The sequence below is a fragment of the Budorcas taxicolor genome, chromosome 1 (assembly GCF_023091745.1).
Source record: "Budorcas taxicolor isolate Tak-1 chromosome 1, Takin1.1, whole genome shotgun sequence".
NCBI classification, from domain to species: domain Eukaryota; kingdom Metazoa; phylum Chordata; class Mammalia; order Artiodactyla; family Bovidae; genus Budorcas; species Budorcas taxicolor.
The window spans coordinates 207,928,402-207,951,268 of NC_068910.1; the positions used below are offsets into that span (position 1 = coordinate 207,928,402).

General features: G+C 50.0%; 2 protein-coding genes across 3 annotated transcripts in view; both read left to right on the top strand.

The window, feature by feature from the left end:
* Positions 1-595: 595 nt before the first annotated feature.
* The window catches only part of AGPAT3 (1-acylglycerol-3-phosphate O-acyltransferase 3), an 89,380-nt gene continuing 67,108 nt past the window's right edge, over positions 596-22,867 (top strand). For both annotated transcript variants that reach the window (XM_052643637.1, XM_052643560.1), the window contains exons 1-2: positions 596-707; positions 22,794-22,853. The gene's annotated coding sequence lies outside the window, so the exon portion shown is untranslated. The remainder of the gene's footprint in view (positions 708-22,793; positions 22,854-22,867) is intronic.
* Positions 2,690-22,867, top strand: part of LOC128053267 (heterogeneous nuclear ribonucleoprotein D-like) — a 39,338-nt gene continuing 19,160 nt past the window's right edge. Inside the window, 4 exon segments of the mRNA XM_052645766.1 lie at positions 2,690-2,801; positions 20,401-20,518; positions 22,435-22,529; positions 22,794-22,853. Coding sequence (XP_052501726.1) covers positions 2,690-2,801; positions 20,401-20,518; positions 22,435-22,529; positions 22,794-22,853 — 385 coding nt within the window.

Genomic DNA, 22,867 nt, shown 5'->3' on the forward strand with positions numbered 1-22,867 from the left:
GTCCACGCGGTCAGCCCTGTCCGTGGTCCTGTCTCCGCGACCCCGTGTGCCCCGCCCCCACCGTGAGGCCCACCCCGCACGCATGCCCTGTGTGCCCCCCGCGGGTCCGCGCCCTCCACCCACCTCGCCGGTTCCGCACCCACGTGCTCCGCCGCCCCAGGACCGCCGGGTCCTCCAGCCGCGTCCGTTACTGGACCCCGGGCGTCCCTTCACAGCCGGCGCCCGGCCAGGCCGCCAACCCCACGTGCCCCTGTCCCCCTCTGCGCCCCGTGCTCCGCCCGCCGTCCCCTGGTACCTCGCTGTCCCCTTGGCTCACCCGCCGCCCCCCGGGCCCCCCCGCGTGTCCGCGCTCCGCTCCCCCCTCGTATTCCCCCCCCCCGCGTGCCCCTGGCCGCTCTCCGCCCCGTGTCCCCTCCGCAGGTCCCATGTCCCCTCCCTGCGCGGCCCCCCCCCGCGTGTCCCCCGCCGCCCCGCGCGCCGGCGGAACTGTGGGATCGCCGCGCACAGGAAGTGGCGGGGCGGCGCGGCCGAGGGCGGAGGGCGGCGGGCCGGGCGGGGCGGGATGGGGGCCGGGGGCGGCGGGCGCCGCACTCGCTGAGGCCCGACGCAGGGCCGGGCGCGCCCAGGGCCGGAGCGCAGCGACCGAGCGGCCCGGAGCGGAGGCGACGCCGGGGCCACGCGCGAGGAGCAGGTGGCGGCGGCTGCAGGTGAGCGGCGCAGCCCCCGAGGTCGGCCCCCTCCCCGCCGCCCGAGATCGGCGCCCCCCTTGCCTCCCCAGATCGCCCCCACCCGGGCCCCGCGGCGCAGCAGGCCGGCTGCGCTCCGCCGGGAGCGGGGCCTGCGGGAGGACTGGAGGACCGGGACTGGGGACGGCGGGCCGTGGGTTCCCTCCCAGCCTCCGGGGCCTCGGCCGGCCAGGCCCAAGCCTGTCCCCGTCCTCGCCGGCCGGCCTGGGGCACTGCAGCCGGGCGCGCTGGGCCGGGGTGGGCGGCGCGCGGCTGGGGCCGGGGCGTCCTAGGAGGGGCGGGCAGCCGGGCTAGGCGAGGGAACAACACCCCTGCCCCTCGGCCCGCGGACTCCCTTGGGCCCCTCTGCTCCGGGTGGACGCCACGCGCCCCCGCCGGGTTTCGGGGAGCTGGCAACGGGGACCCCGCGCGCGCCCCCGACCCTGCGCGCTGCGGCCACGGGTTAGTTTCACTTTTTGCTCGGCCCGGAGGGAGGGCTGCAGGTGAGACCGCAGGCTGAGGTGGGGCTGAGCGTTCTGATTTGACTTTGACGTTTGGACCAAAGGCCGACTGTGAATTTCCACGGTTCCAGTCAGGTGATGGGGCCGGTCAATGATCCAAGAGCTGTTTGGGAGGAAAACCACCTTCACCCCCAGGGCCGGCCAGAGGGCCCAGGGACGCCTGAAGCTGCCCTCCCAGGGTCTCAGGAAGGGAGGATGACTAGCAAATGAAGCTGCCTGCAAATAATGTGCAGGTCCTCTCTGTCTCTCCTTCTCTCTTTCTTCCTTTCTTCCAACTTTGAAAGAAGTTGGGTGAAATAGGGAAAATGATTTTATAAATGGCTCCCCAGACTTTTTTTAGGCACAATATAAAACCTCCTCTTAGAGAATACTGGAGCAGTTAGGTTCCTTTCTGTAGGAAATTCGATCTTGTGAGAAGGGAAAATGACGGTGGGCTGTTGGCCTTGTGTCTCACTAGAATAACTGACACCCATATTAAGGGTGGAATCACGGAGACCCCAGATCCCAGGTGGTGAGTGGCGGCTGTGTGCTGTGGGAGAGGCCAGGGGACCCCCTGGGGCTCTAAATGACAGCTCTGCAGGCTGGTTGTGGTCATCCCCAGGCTGGTAATCAACTTCCTCTGCTGTTGAAAAGCTTCCTGGGGGTCTCAGGGAGACTCTGAACTTTTTCTAATTGGATCATTTCCCCTTTTCTAGACCATCCTAAATGGACTCCTCCTCTCCCTCAAAGTTGCAGAGTTGGCCTGTTACAACTCACTTCTGTATCCTTTTCTCAGCCCTGAGGGAACCTTCTTTACCTTGTATAAAAAAAGAGGACATGTGATTGAGGTTCACACATACCATGTGGCTGACATCCACAATGCACGCAAGTGTGACTGAGATTCAGCACGCACAGAGCCTTGTGGCCCTCGTGGCCTCGGAGGGGGACAGGTGCCTCCATGTTCCACGCACATGCAGACTGGCTGTGCTGGGCCCTGTCCAGGCATCTCTGTCCAGAGGTTTGAGGTTGAGCAGTGTGGCCTAGAGAAAGTGCGGGAGCAGGGAAAGTGGCAGGAGGTGAAGGAAGAGGCTCAGGGGACACTTGAGTTGCCAGGGTGTGGGTTCTAGGAGCCACCTCCGGCAAGGACTCTGCGCTGCCTGGGAGGGCCAGCTGACTTTCTGTGTGTCTGTCACAAGTCTGGGTGCCAGGGCCAGGGAAGTGAACTGAACGTTGTTCATTTTGGAAGTTAGAAGAAGTGTATCCACCAAAGTGATTTTTTAGAACTATTTATTCATTTATATAAGATCCGAGTGCTTCAGAATTTAGTTGCGACACGTGGACTACGTTGTTCCACGGCATGTGGGATCTTAGCGCCCTAACCAGCCATCAAAGCAGAGTCCCACCAGACCAGCAGGGAAGGCCCTTGTCTGGCTGTTTTTACTTCTGCTTCCCACGTTTGCTAGCATGGTTCCTGACATGCAGGATCAGGCCTTTACATGTGACACCCCTGAATTGCACTTCAGCCTTGGGGAAGAGTGGTCTGGGAAAAGCCAGAGGTTTCGTTACCTCCTGAAGGGTGGGTCACAGATCGGCATGACCAGAATCTGAACTGAGATCCTTGGACGCTGTCTTCTCAGCCCTATCAATCTGCTAAACATCTGTGAACATTTTTCAGTTCAGTTCAGTTCAGTCGCTCAGTTGTGTCCGGCTCTTTGAGTTGGTGAACATTTTTATCTCTAGTCAAATCAGAGATGGGAGGGAAATGTTGAAATCCCTATAAACAGGGGAAATGAAATCCAGAAACTGTGTTTGAGAAGAGTTGAATTTACTGGGTTTTCTGGAGTGGGGAGGGTGTTGTTGACATATCCAATCACATATGACTCCAAACCACACACCTTCCAATCGGCCTTCAGCCTGACCCAGTGGAGCAGACTCAGAGATCAGCTTCAGCGAAGGTTAGTACTCCATCCCCTGCTCTCAGCAATGAGGCCCTGACTCCGTCAGAGTCCACCTGGGGCAAAAGTAGTGGCTTCTGCTTCTGTCTTTCTCTCCTCTCTTGGGCCTCATCAGAAACTCTAATATCTCACTGTTACAAGTTGTGGCTGATTAATCCAGAGCAAAGCACTGGATGCAATTGGCTGCATTTATCTATTCCTTTCTTAATGATTTGTACTGTATGACATGGAATCTTTACTCAATCTTCTCATCGAGAAGTGTACAGTTACAGGAAGGTTGGACTAAATTTCGTAAAACGATTGCTTGGAAGTTTCATAGATTTTACTTTTGGTTAATCAAGGAATGCTTGAGGTTTTAAATAAGTTGCTTCATGTTGTAAAGTGAAATGACTTGGACTTAGTCTGTTGTTTCTGAAACCACTTCCTAATGATTAAAAGTAATCCTAAATTGTTGCCGCTGTTGTTTACTTGCTCAGTCATGCTGACTCTTTGTGACCCCATGGGCTGTATGTAGCCCGCCAGGCTCCTCTATCTATGGGATTTTCCAGGCAGGAATACTGGAGTGGGGTGACAGTTCCTTCTCCAGGGGATCTTTCTGACCCAGAGACTGAACCCGTGTCTCTTGCATTGCCGGTGGATTCTTCACCTCTGAGCCACCTAAGAAGCCTTAAATTGCTCGTTTCAGAATGCTGGATTTTAAGCAAACACAGTACTGGTTCAGCCTCGTACAGACTCTAATTTAGTTATTTAGAAGAATTCACCATGCCCTGATTATGTGTCGAGCAAAGTGCCAGAAACTGAAACACAGATAATCAGGCGGCAGTGCCTATGTGTCTTTTTGGAGGTGGAGGAGCTGATCCGCGGGGAAAGTTGGCCCAAGTTCCCGCTGCAGGGCTGGGGCCTTTGGCCCTGGACACCTTGCTTTAATTGGCCACATCTTTTCCCAAGCGCAGCTAGAAGGTCATGGATAGGATACATTGTAGATGCTGGTGTTAGCAAATTGAAAGAAACATGTCCTTTGATACTGTGACAGGCAGAAGTCTTCTCCCAGGCAGGAGAACTTGGCATCACACAGGACTAAAAACTGAAGCTGGGCGCTCATGGTGGGAGCCGCCCACCAGCAGCCGAGAGGCCTGTCCCCAGGTGGCCCGGGGAGGCCATGCATCATTGATGTGGCTCCTCGGTTCCTTTCTGAAAGTGGGCGGGGAATGAAACCAGCAGCAAGAAGGTTAGTAGTGAGTTCAGCTGGGAGCAGCAGTAAGAGCTGCAGCAGGAACGCCTTTACCAGTTCTGCCCTTCTGAGGCCTGTGAGCCCCAGGGGTGCACCCCCGGGGCAGGGGAGTGGCCTGTGAGCCCATGGGTATCAACCCTCAATGTGGAGAATGTGTTGATGATTGTGTTAATGCTTTTCATACTTTGGTTTCTAATTAGACGGTTATTCCAGGTTAACTGGAATGATTGGTTGAGTGAATGAATGAATGAATGCACCTTTTCTTAGGAAGATACACGTCATCTAATCCTTAGGTTCAGAGAGAAAGTACTTGATGGTATACCTTGCAAAATATGATTCACTAGCAGCGATTTTCGCCAAACTAACACAAATCAGATTGTTGGATGAAGACTTCACCTGTCCAGGTTCCATGAGAGGAGGAGGCCAAGGTGGGAAGTGCAGGAGGTTTGTGGGGGGCTGCTGTGGAAGCTGTAGGGAGGGGAGGAGGGGTGATCCTGCGCCTGGCCTCTGTGGGGTGGGGTGGGAGACAGGGCAGAGGACTGGGAGGATGGGCCTCAGACGCAGCTCTGAGAAGGTCCGCCTGGGGTCCTCAGTCCCGCCCTGCGTCTTGCAGCCAGGAATGGCAGGCACCCCTCCCCCGTACCCAGGGAAGCAGGTTCTCTCTTAAGGGCCTTCTGTGTGTCAAAGTGCTGTCACAGCCTCAGAGACAAAGTTTAGTGACTTGGACTCCACAGAAGTAGAAGGACGGTAAAAATGATCCCTTGGCCCGGGCAAAGTTTTGGTTTAGTTTTAGGAAAAGCCCTGCAGTCTGTTGGGTTCCGTGAGCGTTTATTTTGGCTCCTTTACTGTAAGTAGTGTTGTTGTTGTTCAGCAGCTAAATTGTGTCCAACTCTTTATGACCCCATGAACTGCAGCACACCAGGCCCCTCGTCCTACACCGTCTCTAGGAGCTTGCCCAAACTTATGTCTATTGAGTCAGTAATGCCATTCAACCATCTCACCCTCTGTCGTCCCTTTCTCCTCCTGCCTTCGACCTTTCCCAGCATCAGGGTCTTTTCCAATGAGTTGGCTCTTTGAATGAGGTGGCCAAAGTATTGGAGCCTTCAGCTTTAGCATCAGTCCTTCTAATGAATATTCAGGAATGAATTCCTTTGGTTTGATCTGGTTTGATCTCCTTGCAGTCCAAGGGACTCTCAAGAGTCTTCTCCAGCACCACAGTTCAAAAGCATCAGTTCTTCGGTGCTCAGCCTTCTTTATGGTCCAGCTCTCACATCCATACATGACTGCTGTGGTGAACTGATACAAAAAGAGAGTGTCCAGCAATGAGAGGAAGCAGACTCTTGCAGATAAATGACAAAGGGCAGAGCACACATGTGTGAGCATGGGGCAGTGTGTTCAGGTTCCTAGGATGGGTACTTAGTACTGTTACTCAAGTTCTAGAACATTTGGTAGAAAGTGCATCAGTGGCCTGTGGTTCAGTTCCAAGCTCCAAGGCAGCAGGGTGTTTCCCTGGAGCCCCAAGTGCTCTGTACCTGGCATTTCTCTTCTTTAAATTTTAATGAGTTATTGGGTATGTGCTGTGCTTAGTCGCTCAGTTGTGTCTGACTCTTTGCAACGCCGTGGACTGTAGCCCTCAAGGCTCCTCTGTCCATGGGGAATCTCCAGGTGAGAATACTGGAGTGGGTTGCCATGCCCTCCTTCAGGGCATCTTCCCAACCCAGGGATCGAACGCAAGTCTCCTGCATTGCAGGCTGATTCTTTACCATCTGAGCCACCAGAGAAGCCTGTTATCAAGTATAAATGTTTCTATTTTGGTAAACAAAGCTATATGTGAAAATTCTAAACACAGATGGGACAAGTGCTAGGCCAGGGTGGCCACGCAAACATGAATGAGGACTGTACACTGCTCCTCTCGGATGTGTCTTGCCTGACCCCCAGCCACTGACCCCATTGACCTGCAGCCAGTGACCCCTAGCCTCTGACCCCCAGCCACGGACCCCCAGCAGACATGCCATGCAGCTGTGGTACCCAAGTCACTAGCTCTTTGGCTGCTGAAACCAGCCAGAAACCTAGATCTTCATATGCAATTATTTATTTTTAACAAGCTGTGCAGGCAAATGGAAGATGTTCCTGCCTGAATTTAGACTGTGGGCCACTATTTTTACAACCTCTTGTCTAAAATATTTGTGTAATTTTCAAAGTAAAGTCAGTGAGCCAATTAAATGAGGACAAAATGCATGCAAGAGAGGCAAACAAACAAAAAGATGAAAAACAAGACCCCAGGATTTCATGTCCAGATGAAAACCAGGAGAACTGTCTTTCCTATCTCAAGCATGGCTGCTGGAGACAGGTTTGGGGTCCGTGAGGATGGGTGGAGGGAAGGAGAAGCTGGTACCCAGAGAGGTGTCAGTCAGGGAACAAAGGAGCTCTGTGTGTCTCCGGGTGCCTGTAGGAGGCCCTCCCAAGGTCCATGTAAAGATGAAGTCTGCAAAATGTAATGTTTACTGATACCAAATGCCTTTAGTGGAAGGCGCTCCTCATCTTGCTCTATGAAAGTGTTGGAAGTGAAAGTCGCTCAGTTGTGTCCGACTCTTTGCAACCCCATGGACTTATCCAGTCCATGGAATTCTCCAGGTCAGAATCCTGGAGTGGGTAGCCTTTGCCTTCTCAAGGGGATCTTTCCAACCTAGGAATCAAACCCAGGTCTCCCACGTTGCAGGCGGATTCTTTACCAGCTGAGCCACAAGGGCAGCCCAAGAATACTGGAGTGGATAGCCTATCCCTTCTCCAGCTGATCTTCCTGGCCCAGGAATCGAACTGGGGTCTCCTGCTTTGCAGGTGGATTCTTTACCAACTGAGCTATGATCCCCCAAGTATAATCTTGCTCTATACTTTGATAGAATGTTCTGTGTCCACACGTCTTGGTTACACGTGTGGAGCCATGCAGCCCTCTAGCGTTCTCTGGGCAGGGAAGTCCAGGCAGTGATGCCTGCACTGGGCTGTTTGCAGAGATAGGAGAGACTCTGACTGCACAGCCCCCTGCAGGGTGTTCCGTGGACCTACCTGCTCTTCAGCACCTGGAGTTGTCATGAAGTTTTGCAAGTGGAGGGACTTCCCTGGTGGTCCAGTGGCTAAGACCGCAGGGAACGCATTTCCATCCCTGGTCAGGGAACTAGATCCTGCATGCCCTGACTAAAGATCCCATGTGCCAAATAGGGAAAGTTTTGCCAATAGGTTGGATACAGACCGTGACTAGTGGTGGCCTGGATTTGTTTCCTGGTAGATGGGGTTGGGCCTCTCTCTGCACTTACTGCTGGATGCGTTTCCTCCTCTGTGAATCCCCTCACCTGTTTTCCTGTTGGGTGATGGGTTTTCCTTATGTATTCCTTGCATATGGTTCTGTATGAGGTATTTCCTTGTGCATTGAGGATAATAATCTTTTGTCCTAATGTGTGCTTCAGGCGTCTTGCTTAGGTGGGTCTGGTCTTTTTACTTTGTTTTGATGAATAGAAATTCTTAATGTAATATAGAGTTTATCCACCTTTTCAGCTTTTCGAATGCAGTTGAGAAGTCCTGAGGTCACTTGTGTGTTCTCCTGTGTTTTCTTATAGAAGTTGGACTGTTTGCTTTCCACGCTGAAGCCCTCCGTCCCTCGAGAGTGGCTTCTGGGTGGTGACAGGTAGGGGCTCTGTCCCCATGCAGAGTACAATTGTCCTGATACCAGCCTCCGCCGGGTGGCCCTCTTTCCTGTTGACCCGTGGGGCCACCGCAGTCACGTGTCCAGTTCCCTCCACTGGGTTCTCTGCCCCTCTGGTCGATGTGTCTGCATGGGTGGCCCCTCAACCTGACCCTCTTGCGCTCTGGGCATGCGCCCCACTCCCCCTGCCACCCGGGGTCTCTAGAGCACCTGGCTGATCTTTCTCTTTGTTTTCCTGTGTATGTGTTAAAAGCAGTGTGTCAAGTTTCCTGAAAAACTTTGTCAAGGATTTAGATCAAAACTGCACCCATTCTGTAGATCAGTGGGGGGGTGGATTTCATGTCTGTGGTATGAGGTCTTCCTGCCGTAGAGGTGGTGTGTTTCCATTAATGTCAGTCTTCTTACATGGTTTTACTAGGGCTCTCTACATCCTATTCTGCACGCTATCTTATACTTTGTGGTTAAATTTATTCCCAGGTGTCCTTATTTTTGTTACTTTTATAAACGGTGTTTTCACATTTTATTTATTTTTTTACTTAAAAAAAATTCTGACTCTCGTTGGTGTTGAGCAGAAGGGGAGTTGATTTTGGATACTGATTGCTGTCCAGGCACCTCGCCAATCTCTTTTTCTTATAATTTGCCGAGTTGGGGGATTTCTGCGTGGACAGAAAGTGTTTGTTTCCTCCTTACACCTTTGGCATTGTCCCATCCTGTTTTGCTGCCTGGGCCAGGGTTGTCAAGACAGGACTGTACTGTATGCGAGTGTGATGGGCCATTTTGGTCATTATTCTGGGTTTTCAGGGAATCTGCTCAGTTTTCCCGTTTAGTGTTGGTACAAATATGGAGGCTGCTTAGTTCCGAATCTTCCTGTTCCTCCTCCTGGGAGCAAAGGAGCTAACAGATGGAAGGAAATAAAGAGATGAAGTGATTCAAGACTCACCTTCACTGGTTATCAGGAAGATGCAAAAATGACAGCTTGGTGAGATGCCGGCCTGCTCCATCAGGGTGGCCAAAATGTAAAGAGAGTGCCTGGGCCAGGTGTGGGCACAGACGTGAGCCAAGGTGCGCTGGTGTGAATGTGAGCTGGGGGGTGTTAGAGAAGCACGGCCATGTCTGCAGAGCAGCCTCCACATCTAGGCACACTTGGTGTGTGGTCCCACATGGGCAGGATGGCCACAGCAGCATGCGTGCTGTGTCCCAGGGACACTGCTGGGGAGACGGCAGGGTTTAGGGCAACTATATGGAAGTGGGGGTGTGTGGTAAGAACCCCTTCCCAGATTTCTTGTCCTGTTGGAATGAGGACATACTGGGAAGAGACTCAAGGGGTAAGTGGTTACTTCTTTCAAGGGGTGGGATAGTGCAGCTGGGAGGAGTTACAATATATTACTGTATCTCCGCAGATTACCTTAACCCATTTAAAACAAGTTACAAAAAATAAAAGAGAGAATGCTTATTTTTCTGTAGACTCCCCTTTCCAGTTAAAAGAGTTGTCTTGTTTATACAAATATTTGACTTCTTTCTGAAAAATAGGAACCATATATACGTTTTTCCCCTTGCTTTCTTCTTAAAATTCCTTTTGGAGTGTAGCTGACTTACAATGTTGTGTTGGTTTCAGGTGTACAGCAAAGTGAGTCAGTTACACATAGTTCCACACTTTAAAAAATTCTTTTCCCATATGGGGCATTACAGAATATTGCATAGAGTTCCCTGTGCTATATAGTAGGTGTTACTAGTTATTTATTTTATTAATATATATATAATAGTTCATATATCAAAATTCCAGTCTTCCAATTTATCCCTTTACCCCCTGGTCACCATCTGTTTTCTACATCTGTAACTCTATTCCTGTTTTGTAAATAAGTCCATTTGTACCATTTTTTAAGATTCCACATGCAGGCGATATCATATGGTATTTGTCTCTGACTGACTTCACTAAGTATGACAGTCTCTAGCTCCATCCACGTGGCTGCAAATGGCCTTATTTCATTCTTTTTGTGGCTGAGTACTGTTCCACGGTATATACGTACCTTTATCTTTATCTGTTCCTCTGCTGATGAATATTTGGGTTGCTTCCATGTCCTGGCTATTGTGATAGTGCTGCTGTGAACACTGAGGTGCTTATATCTTTTTGAATTATGGTTTTCTCCAGATAGATGTCATGAATATTTGACTGAAGATGTTGCTTTATCAAAGACTTTTTCCGTGTGTGTTGAGCTGATCATATAAAAGTTTCTCCTTTTATCAGTTAATGTGGTGAAAGTACTCGAGTAGATTTTCCTGCTTTTCAGGAAATACCCCGTCTCAACCGTGATGTATTTTACTCCATGACCGTCCTTGGTGTGTTGAGATTTTGTGTAGAATTTGTTGCACCTTTGTTTAGAAGTGTGCGTGGCTTGTAACTGTCCTCTCTTGCCCTGTCCCAGTGGGTTTGGGGCCGGGTTACACTCATCTCATCATCCAAGTGGGCAGTGTTACCTTCCACGTGAGATTGAGGTGATGTGTTTCTTGGCCTGGGCCTGGCTTTTGTGTCGACAGATTTTTGCATTTTGATTGATTCTTTTACTAGCTTCTGATCTGTCCAGCTTTTCTAGTCTTTAAAATAAGATTTGGTGTTATTTTTCTAAGGAGTGAACTGCATTGTTGCTGTGTAACAAGTGACCTCAACACTTCCTGGCTTTCAACAACACTTTCCATCTCGTCGTTTCTGTGGTCCAGGAATCCAGGCTCAGCTTAGCTGGTTCCTCGGGCCGAGGTCTCTCATGGGCTGTGACCAAGTGTCGCCGAGGCTGCAGTCTTATCTAAAGGCGAGACAGGGCAAAGGTCCTTCTTCAAGTTCATTCACACTGTCAACAGGATTCAGGTCTTTGCCAGTTGTTCTGTCCATCCTGGCAGTTTGTCCATCAGAGCAAGATGGGGAGAGAGTGTGAGCCAGCTAGTCGAAGACTCAGTGCTGTAAGCCCCATCTTGGAGGCCACCTTCCACTACTTTTCTCAAAAGCCAGTCACTAGGTCCAGCCCACCCTCAAAGGTGTGAACCTTGAAGTCATCTTAGACCTCTCTACCCCAGGGTCCACATTAATAACATTGTCAATTTCTTGGTAAAAAGGTCTTAATATTTTCTTAATTTTTTAATCTCCCTGGATTTGACATTAAGCTCCACCTTTCATTCCTAGCATTGTTTTTGTTTTTCTTTTCTCTCAGTTTATCTCAGCAGAGGTTCATCTGTCTCCTTGCTGCTCACAAAGAGCCGACTCTCCGCCAGCTCTCACATCCATCACATTCTTGGTTCTCCTGACATTAATTTATCCTTCCATTGTCATCATTTCTTTCTGCTCTTTCTGGGTTTTTTCCCTGGTGATCTCTTTACAGGTTATTGAGTTGAAAGCTTAACTTCTTTGTCATTTTTGTAAGCACAGTTTCTTAATTTTCAAGCTTTATTTCTATCATAAGAACTAAAGGTAAACGTTTCTTCCTGGTGCTATAGTCCTGTGTCTGGTATATTTTGGAGTATAGCAGTATCACTGTTCGGCTTCCCTGGTGGCTCAGATGGTAAAGCATCTGCCTGCAATGCAGGAGACCTGGGTTCGACCCCTGGGTCTGGAAGATCCCCTGGAGAAGGAAATGGCAGCCCACTCCAGTACTCTTGCCTGGAAAATTCCATGGACAGAGGAGCCTAGCTGGCTACAGTCCATGGGGTCGCAAAGAGACGGACACGACTGATCGACTTCACTTTAGTATCATTGTTCAGTTCTTGAGCATTTTGGTTGTTCAGTTGCCAGATCATGTCTGACTCTTTGTGACCCCGTGGACTGCAGCATGCAAGGCCTCCCTGTTCCTCACTATCTCCTGGAGTCTGCCCAAGTTCATGTCCATTGAATGAGTAATGCTATCAACCATCTCGTCCTCTGCCACCCTCTTCTCCTTTTCTGAGGGTTTAAATATCTGTCATTACTCTTCTGTGACCCATGAGTGATATGGAAGGTACTTTTATTTTCTAAGTGCATGGGGATTTTACATTTATTATTGATTTCAGCTCAGAAGGCTTGTGGGCAGAGGGCACAGACATGGATCATACCGTGTCACCACCTACCGTCTCCAGGGGTCAGCTGGTGGTCCCTCTGGCCTTCCTGGGTGAGCGATGTTCCCTCTCCACTGTGTTTGCAGCCCCTTTTACATCCAGTGTTCTCTGTTTTTATGGTGGCATCTCTAGAGTGGGTTTCTTCTTATTTATCCTGCTTTGGAGTCAATGTGCTTCCTGAGGATAAAGTTTTGTGTCTCTCGGGAATTCTGGGAAAATTTCAGCCATTCTTCTGTTGACTTCTGCTTCAATTTACCTTGTGCTTGACTTTCTCACACCAGTTTCCAAGTCTCACACTCTTGCCCATGTTTGTCTTTTAGTCTTTTTTCTTATCACCACCTTCTCGTTTCCCAGCCGTATCTTCTGTCTAATCTGCTACTTAACCTGCACATTAAGCTCTTCATTTCAGTGATCCTAGTTTTCATTCCTTTTAAAAAAAAATATTTTATCTTTATTCATTGATTTATTTGGTTGGACCGGGTCTTAGCTGCGGCATGTGAGATCTTTAGTTGCAGCAAGTGGGATCTAGTTCCCCGACCAGGGATCGAATCCGGGTCCCCTGCATCGGGAGTTCAGTTCAGTTCAGTTCAGTTCAGTCTCTCAGTCGTGTCCGACTTTTTGCGACCCCATGAACTGCAGCACTCCAGCCTTCCCTGTCCATCACCAACTCCCAGAGTCCATCACTCAAACTCATGTCCATCGAGTCGGGGATGCCATCCAGCCATCTCATCCTCTGTCGTCCCCTTCTCCTCCTGTCCCCAGTCCCTCCCAGCATCAGAGTCTTTTCAGTCTTACCCACTGGACCACCAGGGAAGTCCCTGTTTCTCGTTCTTAAATGTCCTCGGTAGTTCTCTCCAAACCTGCCTCTTCTCTTGCTTGGTGTTTTTTTCTTTGCACTTGTTCCAAGTTCTTCTTTTATCTCTAAGCATACTTATTTCATAGGTGTGCTCAGTTTCATCCACCTCTTTGTGGGCCCACCAGGCTTCTCTGTCCATGGGATTTCCCAGGCAAGAATACTGGAGTGGGTTGCCATTTCCTCTACTGCATTGCAGGCAGATTCTTTTTAACTAGTGCCACCTGGGAAGCCCTGCTTGTTTCATATACTGCAAAGAATAAAGCCAACGTAATAAAAGCACCTAAAATAATACTGGAGTCTAAATTTCTTGAGCATTTGCTATGCTGCCTCTCACTCCCTGACGCTCAGTTCTCATGTGCTTTGTACCCTGGGCTGTGATCTTGTGTTCAGGAGACTTTGTCTCCCTGGAGGGGCTCTGCTTCTCCCAGGAGCCCGGGAGCGGGGCTGATCTAGAAATAAACCATTATAGGTTTATTTCCTGGATTCATAAGAGGGGACTTCTGAAGGTGTCATTGACAAAGAAGGAACTTGATCCCCTAAACAGAACTCAGAGCTTGAAGAGATTGCCAAGGTGAACCTACACAAATCCTGGTGAATAAAGCAATTGTGGGAGTTAAGGAATGCTATGGTGTGAGTAGCCCTGAGGGACTCAGCTAACCTGGGGGGTTTTGTCCTGGCCTAGGACTGCCTCGCCAGGGACAAGAGCAGTGTCCAGGATGCGGAAAGTCGGAGGCCCTCGCTCCCTGCACTCCGTGAAGCGCTTTATTCAGTTTGGGACACAGTTGCAAAACGTGACTCTGATTTTGTTCTCAATGAACTTAACTTCCCATTGACTTCTCTGTTGTCCATGCGACGGAGGTGGTGTCTGTTGTCTTAGAACAGGCAGACCATCCAGACAATGCTTTTGGTAGCTAAAAACTGCCATACGTCTGCAGTGTATGGTATATACCAGTGAAGGTGAAAGAGCATGATTTTTTAAAGGGGATTAGTAAATCTAACATGTCAGATTTCAAAGCTATTAATAGAAATTAAACATGAATGGAAAGACCGTCAGGCACTTGGAATGTTGTCTTGGTGGGGCGGGGTCTGCCCGAGTTCATGTCCACTGTGGATCTCCAAGACTCCCTTGTGTTTTAATTACTTGTGAGGCCGTGACCCCAGCTCACTGTCCTCTCAGTTCTGCTTCTTAAACCCTGGGCCCACAGGGTCCCCTGCAGCCTGTGCGTCCCTGGACCAGGCACCCCAACCTCAGCAGTCCTCTCCTGTCCGTTTCTCCCATACCCGTGAACATGCCTCCTGGGGTGATGTGTCCAGGCCAGGCCCTGCCCCACCCACGACCCCCTCCTCTATGTTTCTCATCGCCCCCCTGCCTCACCCAAGACTGCCTCCAGTCCCGCTCCCATCAGATCCCTTCCCTGTGGCCGTTGAGGTTCTGTCTCAGTGAGCCCAGTTCTGTTCCTGCCCTTGCCCGCTCCAGCCCCTGCTGATGGTGGTGATGCTCAGAGGATGCCAGCTCCTCTGTTTGGTCCTCACTGTCCCCTCAAAACCCGGTCTCGGCTTCTCCCCTGAGGCTGCACCCTGGACCTTTGCCTGGTGGATTCTTGCTCATCCTCCAGCTGTCAGTTTGCCAGGACACCTTCCCCAGCCTGAGACCCAGCTGGGATGCACACACAGCACTCAGATGCTCACATGCATGCACACACACACACACGCACCCGCACACACCTCACATCGTGCAGGCTGTCTATGGGCTGCTTTCCTCACTTCACATCCCACTGCTGACCTTTACCATCTGCGTGCTCCGCCCCTGGGTAGAGACCACAGGGCTGCACTTGGGCCTGTGGTGTGAACAGTGAGGTCAACAGCCAGCCCTGGAGCTTTTTCTGTTCCCTGTGGTGAGTCCTGCGGGCACCACATTCCCCTGGGTGGCTCGCTGAGCGCATCCTGCCCGTCCCAACACTGCAGACCCACATAGCAGACTTACCGTGAAGAGACCACACCTGTCTCCACACCCACCAGTAACGATGGAGAGAATACCACCATTCTGGGTGCCTGGTAGCCTTTTGTTTCCACTTTATTTCTGGTTTTGAATCCAGCAAACAGAGGCTTTGTCCCTGCTCTATGATGAACGTCGGTAGCATCGTAACCCACACTGTCCCCTGTTTGTTAACGTCCACAGTGCGAGTCGGGGCTTCCCTGGTGGCTCAGACAGTAAAGAATCTGCCTGCACTGCAGGAGACCCAGGTTCTGTCCCTGGGTCAAGAAGATCCCCTGGAGAAGGGAATAGCAACCTACTCCAGTAGTCTTGCCTGGAGAATCCCATGGACAGAGGAACCTGGAGGAAACAGTTTATGGGGTCGCAAAGAGTTGGACACGACTGAGCAGCTAACACACAAACACGCGCACACACAATGCAGATTGGTGGCAGGTAGACTGATTTTCCCCGTGGAGGTGTGGGATGGGCCATAGGCTTAAGTGGCCTCAGCCAGTGACTTCACACTTCTCAGGAGTGGCCCTCTGCTCCTCATTGCTCGCGCAGGGGCTCATGAGGGTTAGAAAACATCATGTGTGAAGACAGTTTGTAAAGTGGTGTCACACGTGAGGCACCACATGTGTGTCAGAGCAGCGATGCCTCATGAGGGGGTGATGGTGAGTCCCGGCGGGGCTGCCAGGGATGACAGCACATGGCCAAGAGACCCAGGGCCGTGAGCCCTGCAGAGGGTACAGAGATGGACACAGCTGAGCCCCACGCCAGCTCCTCCCCAAACTGGTGCATGCGTCCTTGGGTGGCTGACAAGGGTCCCAACCATCTCTCACCCAACGCTTCTCCCCTCTGCCCCTCAGATGCCAAGCAAGAGGCTGGTGGGTCTTGTTTCTGCAGAAGCCACTTCCTGCTGTGTTTGGCCCTTTTCTGGAACACGGGCAAGGCCGCTGCCCACTAGCCTGTGGCCAGCCTGGATGCCAGTCTGTCCATCTCAGAAGTGCTGGCTTCTGTGCCAGCTTGACAACCCCCCTCACCCTGGCGCTGGATTTTTTCATGGCTCAGCACGTGGCACGGAGCTTTGTTTCCCTCTAAAGTGCCCCTGAGGGCATCAGAGATGCTGGCGGCCTGCCCCAGGGAGGCACCTGCTGGCTGTGCACCCAGAGCAGGCAGGGCGCCTCGCCCATCCGTCCTTGTGCGGCTCCAAGGCTGCTCCTCAGGGCACGAAGCTGTGTTTCTGTGTCTTGGGGAGAAGACCAAGCGGCAGCTCTGCAGGGGCCCCAATGTTTATGCCACGAGTTCAGTCTCTGAGCCACAAGGGAAGCCCAAGAATACTGGAGTGGGTAGCCTATCCCTTCCCCAGAGGATCTTCCAGACCTGGTATCAAACCAGGGTTTCCTGCATTGCAGACGGATTCTTTACCAACTGAGCTATCTATGCCGTGGGTTCAGTTTCTGGTTTGGGGTGAACTGGGCCTGTCCTGCTTTGTTCTCCCTTCTACTGGGCTCAGAAGGGATCATCTCCCTGTTTCAGCAGTTTCATTTATTGCTCTGTGTGTGTGTGTGTGTGTGTGCATGTGTGTGTGAGACACACATACCTGGGCCTGAGCTGAGCTCTGGAGCATCCAGGGCTGACCTTGAGTGCTGGCCTGGCCTGGATCAGCAGCAGCTGCTTGTTGTACATTTTGACTCTTTTGTCCCTCCCCTGACTCCCCTGTGCCCCTTAACAATTGGCTAACAGTGATGCTCTGTGTTGCCTTCACAAACATAACCTTCAGCCCCAGAGACCTTGTTGGAATGGGAGCTCTGGTCTTCAGATTAAGGATGTGTCCTGACCCGGTTCTGGGCGTGGAAGTGGGACTGGGGTCTGGACAGTGTCCCCCAGCACCCCTGCAGAGGGGCCCCATGTGATGGGGCTCAGACCCAAGCAGGAGCTCCCAGTGTCCGGACAGCACGCTCACGCACAGCCCGCTCCCTCTCGGTCTCCACTGTGTGCAGGTTGCCTCTCTGAGGTCACACTTGGTTCTCGAGTAAACGCTTTCGGTTAAATGTCTTCTCCATTTGTGGAGGCCAGTTTCTCACACAAGCCAATTTAAGAAGGCTCCAACCAGACCAGCCCGGGGGTGCCGGGCATCTGCGAGGGCGGCAGTGCCTCCAGGTGAGGGCACAGGCAGGGGTCTGGTGTCCAGGGTTCCGGGGTGGCTTGTGGCTGACGCTTCAGGGCTTTAAAGATCATGGCGCACTTTCGGTTTTCTGTAGCTCCTTCAGCACGTGGTGGTCAGCTGTTGTTCCTAGGAATCTGTCCCATTAGCTGTGTTTGCACATCAGGAGCTGCTCAGAAGCGGCTCCTGATTCCCTCTGCAAAAATCCCTCAGCATCTGCTTGTGCCTCCCCGACCTCCTGACGCTGTCTACGCAGTCTCTCATTGTGTCCTGATTCTCTTGCCAAAACACAGCCAAGTTTACTCATCCTTTCAAAGACTCACTTTTGTGGGTTTCTGCATGTTTTTCGTTTCATTAATTTCTGCTTTCTAGGTTATTTCCTTCCTTCCTCTTAATTTACTTTGTTTTTCTAACATGTTTTATGTCATTTGTTTTCAGCCTTCTGAAAATTTCTCCCCTAAAGTATAACCTTTGATCCCTTTAAGAACTTTTAGCTGCAGCCTAAAGTTGCGAAATGACATGTTTTTGCTACTATTTCATTCAACAGGTTTTTCTAGTATAGTATCTTAATTGATTTTTAAATTGTTAATTACTTTTTTTTAAATTAATTTTTGTTGGAGTACAGTTGCTCTACAATGTTGTATTAGTGTCTGCTGGACAGCAGAGTGAACCAGTTATACATATACATATATCCCCTCTTTTTGCGGTTTGCTTCCCATTTAGGTCACCACAGAGCACGGAGTAGAGTTCCCAGTGCTTAACAGGAGGCTCTCATTAGCTCTCTGTTTTATACATAATGCCAATAGTGTGTCGCATCAATCCCAGTCTCCCAATTCGCCCCACGCCCTCTTTCCTTCCTTGGCATCCGTACATCCATCTGCGGCCGTTCTCTGCATCTGCATCTCTATTTCTGCTCTGCGAAAAAGTTCATCAGTATCTTTTTTCTAAATTCCAGAAGCGATACGATAGCGTTTTTCTCTTTCTGACTCCCTTCACTCTGACCGTCTCTAGGTCCATCCACGTCTCTGCAGGTTGTGCAGTCCTGTTCCTTTTTGTGGCTGAGATCCCATCGTGTGTCGGCACCACATCTTCAGCACCCGTTCTGTTGATGCACCGTCTAAGTGTATGAGAACTTTTCCCAGTGTCTTTTTTGTTACCTTTTTCTTTTGCATCAGTAAATTTTGGTCAAAGAATATACTCTGATTGATGCCTGTGTTGTGAAATTTGTTGAGACCTGTTTAATGGCTAGCATTATAGTCACACTTTATAAATGCTCTGTGCATCTTTGAAAAGACTGTATTCTGTGATTGGTGAGATTAGTTTTGGTAGGTTCATTAATCGTGTTGTTTAAACCTCCTATATTAGGTCTTGGCAAAGAGAGAGCCCGTAGGCTTAATCTGGCTTGCCACCTATTTCTAGAAATAAATTCTTTTTTTTGTTGTTTTAACTTTTATTTTTTGGTCATGCTACATGGCATGTGGGATCATGGTTCCCTAATTACCAGGAATCAAACCTGTGGCTTCTGCAGGGGAAGCACAGAGTCTCAACTACTGGACTTTCAGGGCAGTCCCTAGGGATAAATCTTATGGGATCACGTCCACATCCTTGGTTTATGTATTGCCGTGGTCTCTATTCATTTGCCCTGAAAAATCTAAAATATTTTCTCTTTGGCCCTTTCCAGAAAAATGTTTGCCAACTCTTGTATCTTCAGTCATTTATTTTATCTGTTTTATCAAATACAGAGAGCGGGTCTGTTAGAATCTTCAGTTATCATTGTGGATTTGCCTACTAATTCTTGCACTCTATCAGTTTTTGTTTTATATGTTTGGGGCTGTGTTATTAGTGACACAGTTTAAAATTGTGGTATCTTCTTCATGTGTGACATGTCTGTCGTATGAAGTAATCGTCTGTCTCCACTAGTGTGTCTTGCCTGTAAGTTGGCTTTGTCTGAGATTCGTATAGCTGAGCCTCTGGGTAGTATTTGCCTTGTGTACGCCTTCTGTTCTTTTATTTTTAACTCTTTTTTATTTTTAAGTCTTAGATGTACCTTGTAAACATATACATGTTGGGTCAGCCAGAAAGTTCATTTGGGTTTTTCTGTAAACATCTTACGGAAAAACCCAAACAAACTTTCTGGCCAACTCAATATAATTAAAGTGGTTTTTTTTTAACATGGTATTTTAAATTGAAGTTTGATATTCTTTTTTTAAAAATTCTGACAATTAAGAATTTTAGAGCCATTGTAAATGTAATTTCAGATAGATTTGAGTTTAAATCTACCATCTTATATTTTACTATTTTATCTGTGCTATGTTTTTTTCTTTCCTTCTCCTTTCTTTTTTGAGTTGGTTATTGATCCGTTCTTTGTTGTTGTTTTTTTTTTTACCTCTACCACTAGGAAGTTATAGACTTTTTCTGCACCTTTGATGGTTTTCCAGAAATTACAACATTCTTATTTATCAAATGTCTAAAACTAACTTGCACTTTACTCTTGGGGGAACCCAAGGACCTGAGATCACCCCACTACCCCTTCCAAGTGTTATTGTATATTTAACTTTTTTAACCCACTAGCCTTTGCTGCTTTATCCTCAGTATTAGTCTCGTTTAGATTTGCAGACGTACCTGCCTCTTTCTTTGCTCTTTATTCTTTTTGCATCTCTGGCATTCCATCTGAGCTCACTTCTTCCTGTTCAAGTGTACATGCATCAGAAATTCCTTTCATCAGGTTCTGAGGTGGCAAGCTTTCCCCACTTTTGTTTGGGTTTCCTTGCTGCTCTGGAGCTGGGCTTGCCTGTTGTAGAATCCAGGTTGGCTGTTGGGTCCTTTCAGTGCGACATTGTGCGCTGGCCTCTGACATCCTTTGTTTGCTAACAAACCATTGTCAGGCTATCCCTTCTTTGCAGGTAATCTGATTTTTTCTCTGGCTTTTCACATCAAAATTAAAAGTCTTTGTGCTTCAAAGGATGCCATCAAGAAAGTGAAAAGACAACCCACAGGATGAGAGAAAATATGCGAATAACTCATTTGCCTAGGGGCTTGTACTAGAAGGTAGAAAGAGCTCTGGCGAGGCTGTACGGCCAGTACCTGAGTGCCCGTGATACTCTCGAGCAGGGACAGTGAGTGGGGAGGTCCTGCCACCTGCCGCCGGCTCTGACCGCACCCTCCTGCCTGTGCTGTCGCCCACCTGGACCACCCCCCTCCATCTGCCTGCATGCAGGAGAATCACCCGTCATCTCTCCAGATGTCATGAGCGTCACCGCTCTATACAGCCGCAGCCTCTGCCTCCGATATGGTCAGCGCTTCTCAGCTGAGTGCAGTGGTGCCCACTTGGATGAGTGAGAAATGGAATGCAAACGCGGACTCCCAACATCCACTTCTAGGCGTGACGGGGTGACCCGGACCAGATCTCACATCCCGCATTGAACAGCAGGAAAAACCAGACAGAAGCATATGAGGTTGCAAGGTTAAACACCGCACGGCAGGAGCGCTGGACAGTGACCCCACAGGAGGGGCGCCCCCTTCGGCTCATCCCCTGCACCTGCCAGCTGAGCACAGGGAGGGTGGTGGAGGTGTAGCCCGGTGACCAGGGCTCCAGGGAGGCTGGAATCTGTGGGGGAAATGCTGGAGAGGCTAGGAGTGCATGAATCAGGAGCTCTAGGGCGCTGAGCACAGAACCCCCGCCCCGCGCTTAGACGCTGTTGACCATCGCAGGTGTGGGGGATGCCCCCAAGGTCAGGGGACCTGGAAGAGCGTGGGTATCATTATTTCCTCAGTTCACATGGGCTGTGAGTGAAGTTGCATACTCAGCAGCCAGGTGAAAAGACCTCACAGTTCAGAGGGCATTGAGCAGGGTCCTCAAAGGTGGTAGTCTCCTCCCCAGACGTGAGCCTGCTCAGGACCCATAGACACAAAGCTTGAAGGAAGCCTGGAGAGAGTTGAACAACTCTTGAGTAAGTTAATGACATCCACTAATGAGGCCTGACGATATTTGAGGGATGACAACAAACTCACCCCCCAACACGCCACGTTCACAGTGTCCAGGAACCAGGCAGAAATTATTTGTCGTGCAAACAGGTGGGAAAATGTAACCCAGAAGTTGAGAAAAATCAATTAGAAACAGATCCAGGTGGATCCACGCTATCCAGATGGTAGAATCAGGATAGAAGGATGTTAAAAATGTCTGTTATAAATATGGCCCATGTGTTCAGTGACACAGAGAAGCTATGCACAAGGTGAGGAGAAAATGAATGGTGTAAAAAAAAGACCCAAGTCTTCTAGAGAGGAAAGCCCTGCACTGGATGGGTTCATAGTGGGTCAGACGCTGCAGACACGAGATCAGTATTATTGAATATATAGCACCAGAAACTTTCTAAAAATGAAACACAGGAAAGAGGCAGGGAAAAAAAAACAACATCATCAGTGTAACCATGAAGAGCGATAATAAATAGGAAATTGAAAAGGATGTGTGATGGAAAATATTTGAAAAAAAAAGGCTAAAATTTTGCAAATTTGATGAAAACTGATTTTCAAGGAGGTCCACAAATCCCAAGCAGAAGAAAACTATGCCACTGCAGTATTCTTGCCTGGAGAATCCGATGGACAGAGGAGCCTGGCGGGCTACTGACCTTGGGGCTGCCAAAGAGTTGGACAAATGACTGAAGCAACTCAGCATAAAACAAAATTCTGACACATGCTATGGCATGAATGAACCTTGAGGACAGGCTGCTCCATGACGTGAGTCAGACACAAAAGGACAAACGCTGGAGTGACCCACTTATGTGAGGCCCCTGGAGGAGTCAAGTCCCAGGGACAGAAGGCAGGATGGTGGGGCCAGAGGCTGGGAAGGGGGAGGGGAGTGAGTGAGTGATGGGGCCGAGGGTCAGTGTGGGAAGATGGACAAGGTCTGTGATTGGATGGTGCTGACAACAGCTCAGCGGTGTGAATGCTCTTAAGGCCACCGAGCTGGACACAGCACAATGATTTAAATGGTGACTCGTACCTGAGGTTTAAAACAAACACACAAAAACAAGGACTAAACTTAGCCAGTAGGCCTGGTTTTGGCTTCTGATCACAAGCTAAGCTGTAGTGGAGGAGGGCTGGGCTGACCTGGAGACGAGCCTGTTTGCAGGGTTAGTGGGTCTGGAGGAAGGTGAGAGCTGCTGAGGTCAGCACGGTCATTGTCCTGGGAGCTGGAGCCTCGTCACCCAGAGGCCAGAGACCTGAAGGCTGTTCTGCTCCTCTTCCGAGGCAGGAGGCAGCCCACCTTCAGCTGCTCCTGCCAGCCCCCCATGGAGGTTGAAATTGCTTTGCAGCCCTTCCTGGGGTGTGCCCTCTGCCTCTCTCTGGGTATGTTCATTTATGGGCCATCTGTCAGGCCTCCTTAGAAGGCGGAGGACAGTAGCAGCTCTCGGAAAGGCCCCGCGAGGCTGTGTCCTTGGTGATTGCCTCAGCTAGCGGACTGTTCAGTTCATCAGGAAATCAGGTTCATTCAAAACCGTCCGCCTCCCTGATGTGCAGACTCGTTTGATTTCAGGGTAACAGCATGTAGTTCGTTTGCTGGTATTTTTCTAGTCCTGCCTAACTACACTGTGTTGTGTCTTTCACTTTCAGGCCTTGAAGTTAGAAACCTCCAAGGACGATTCTCCCGCTCCCTGCTGACCCTGGGCCTCGGTGAGTCCAGAGAG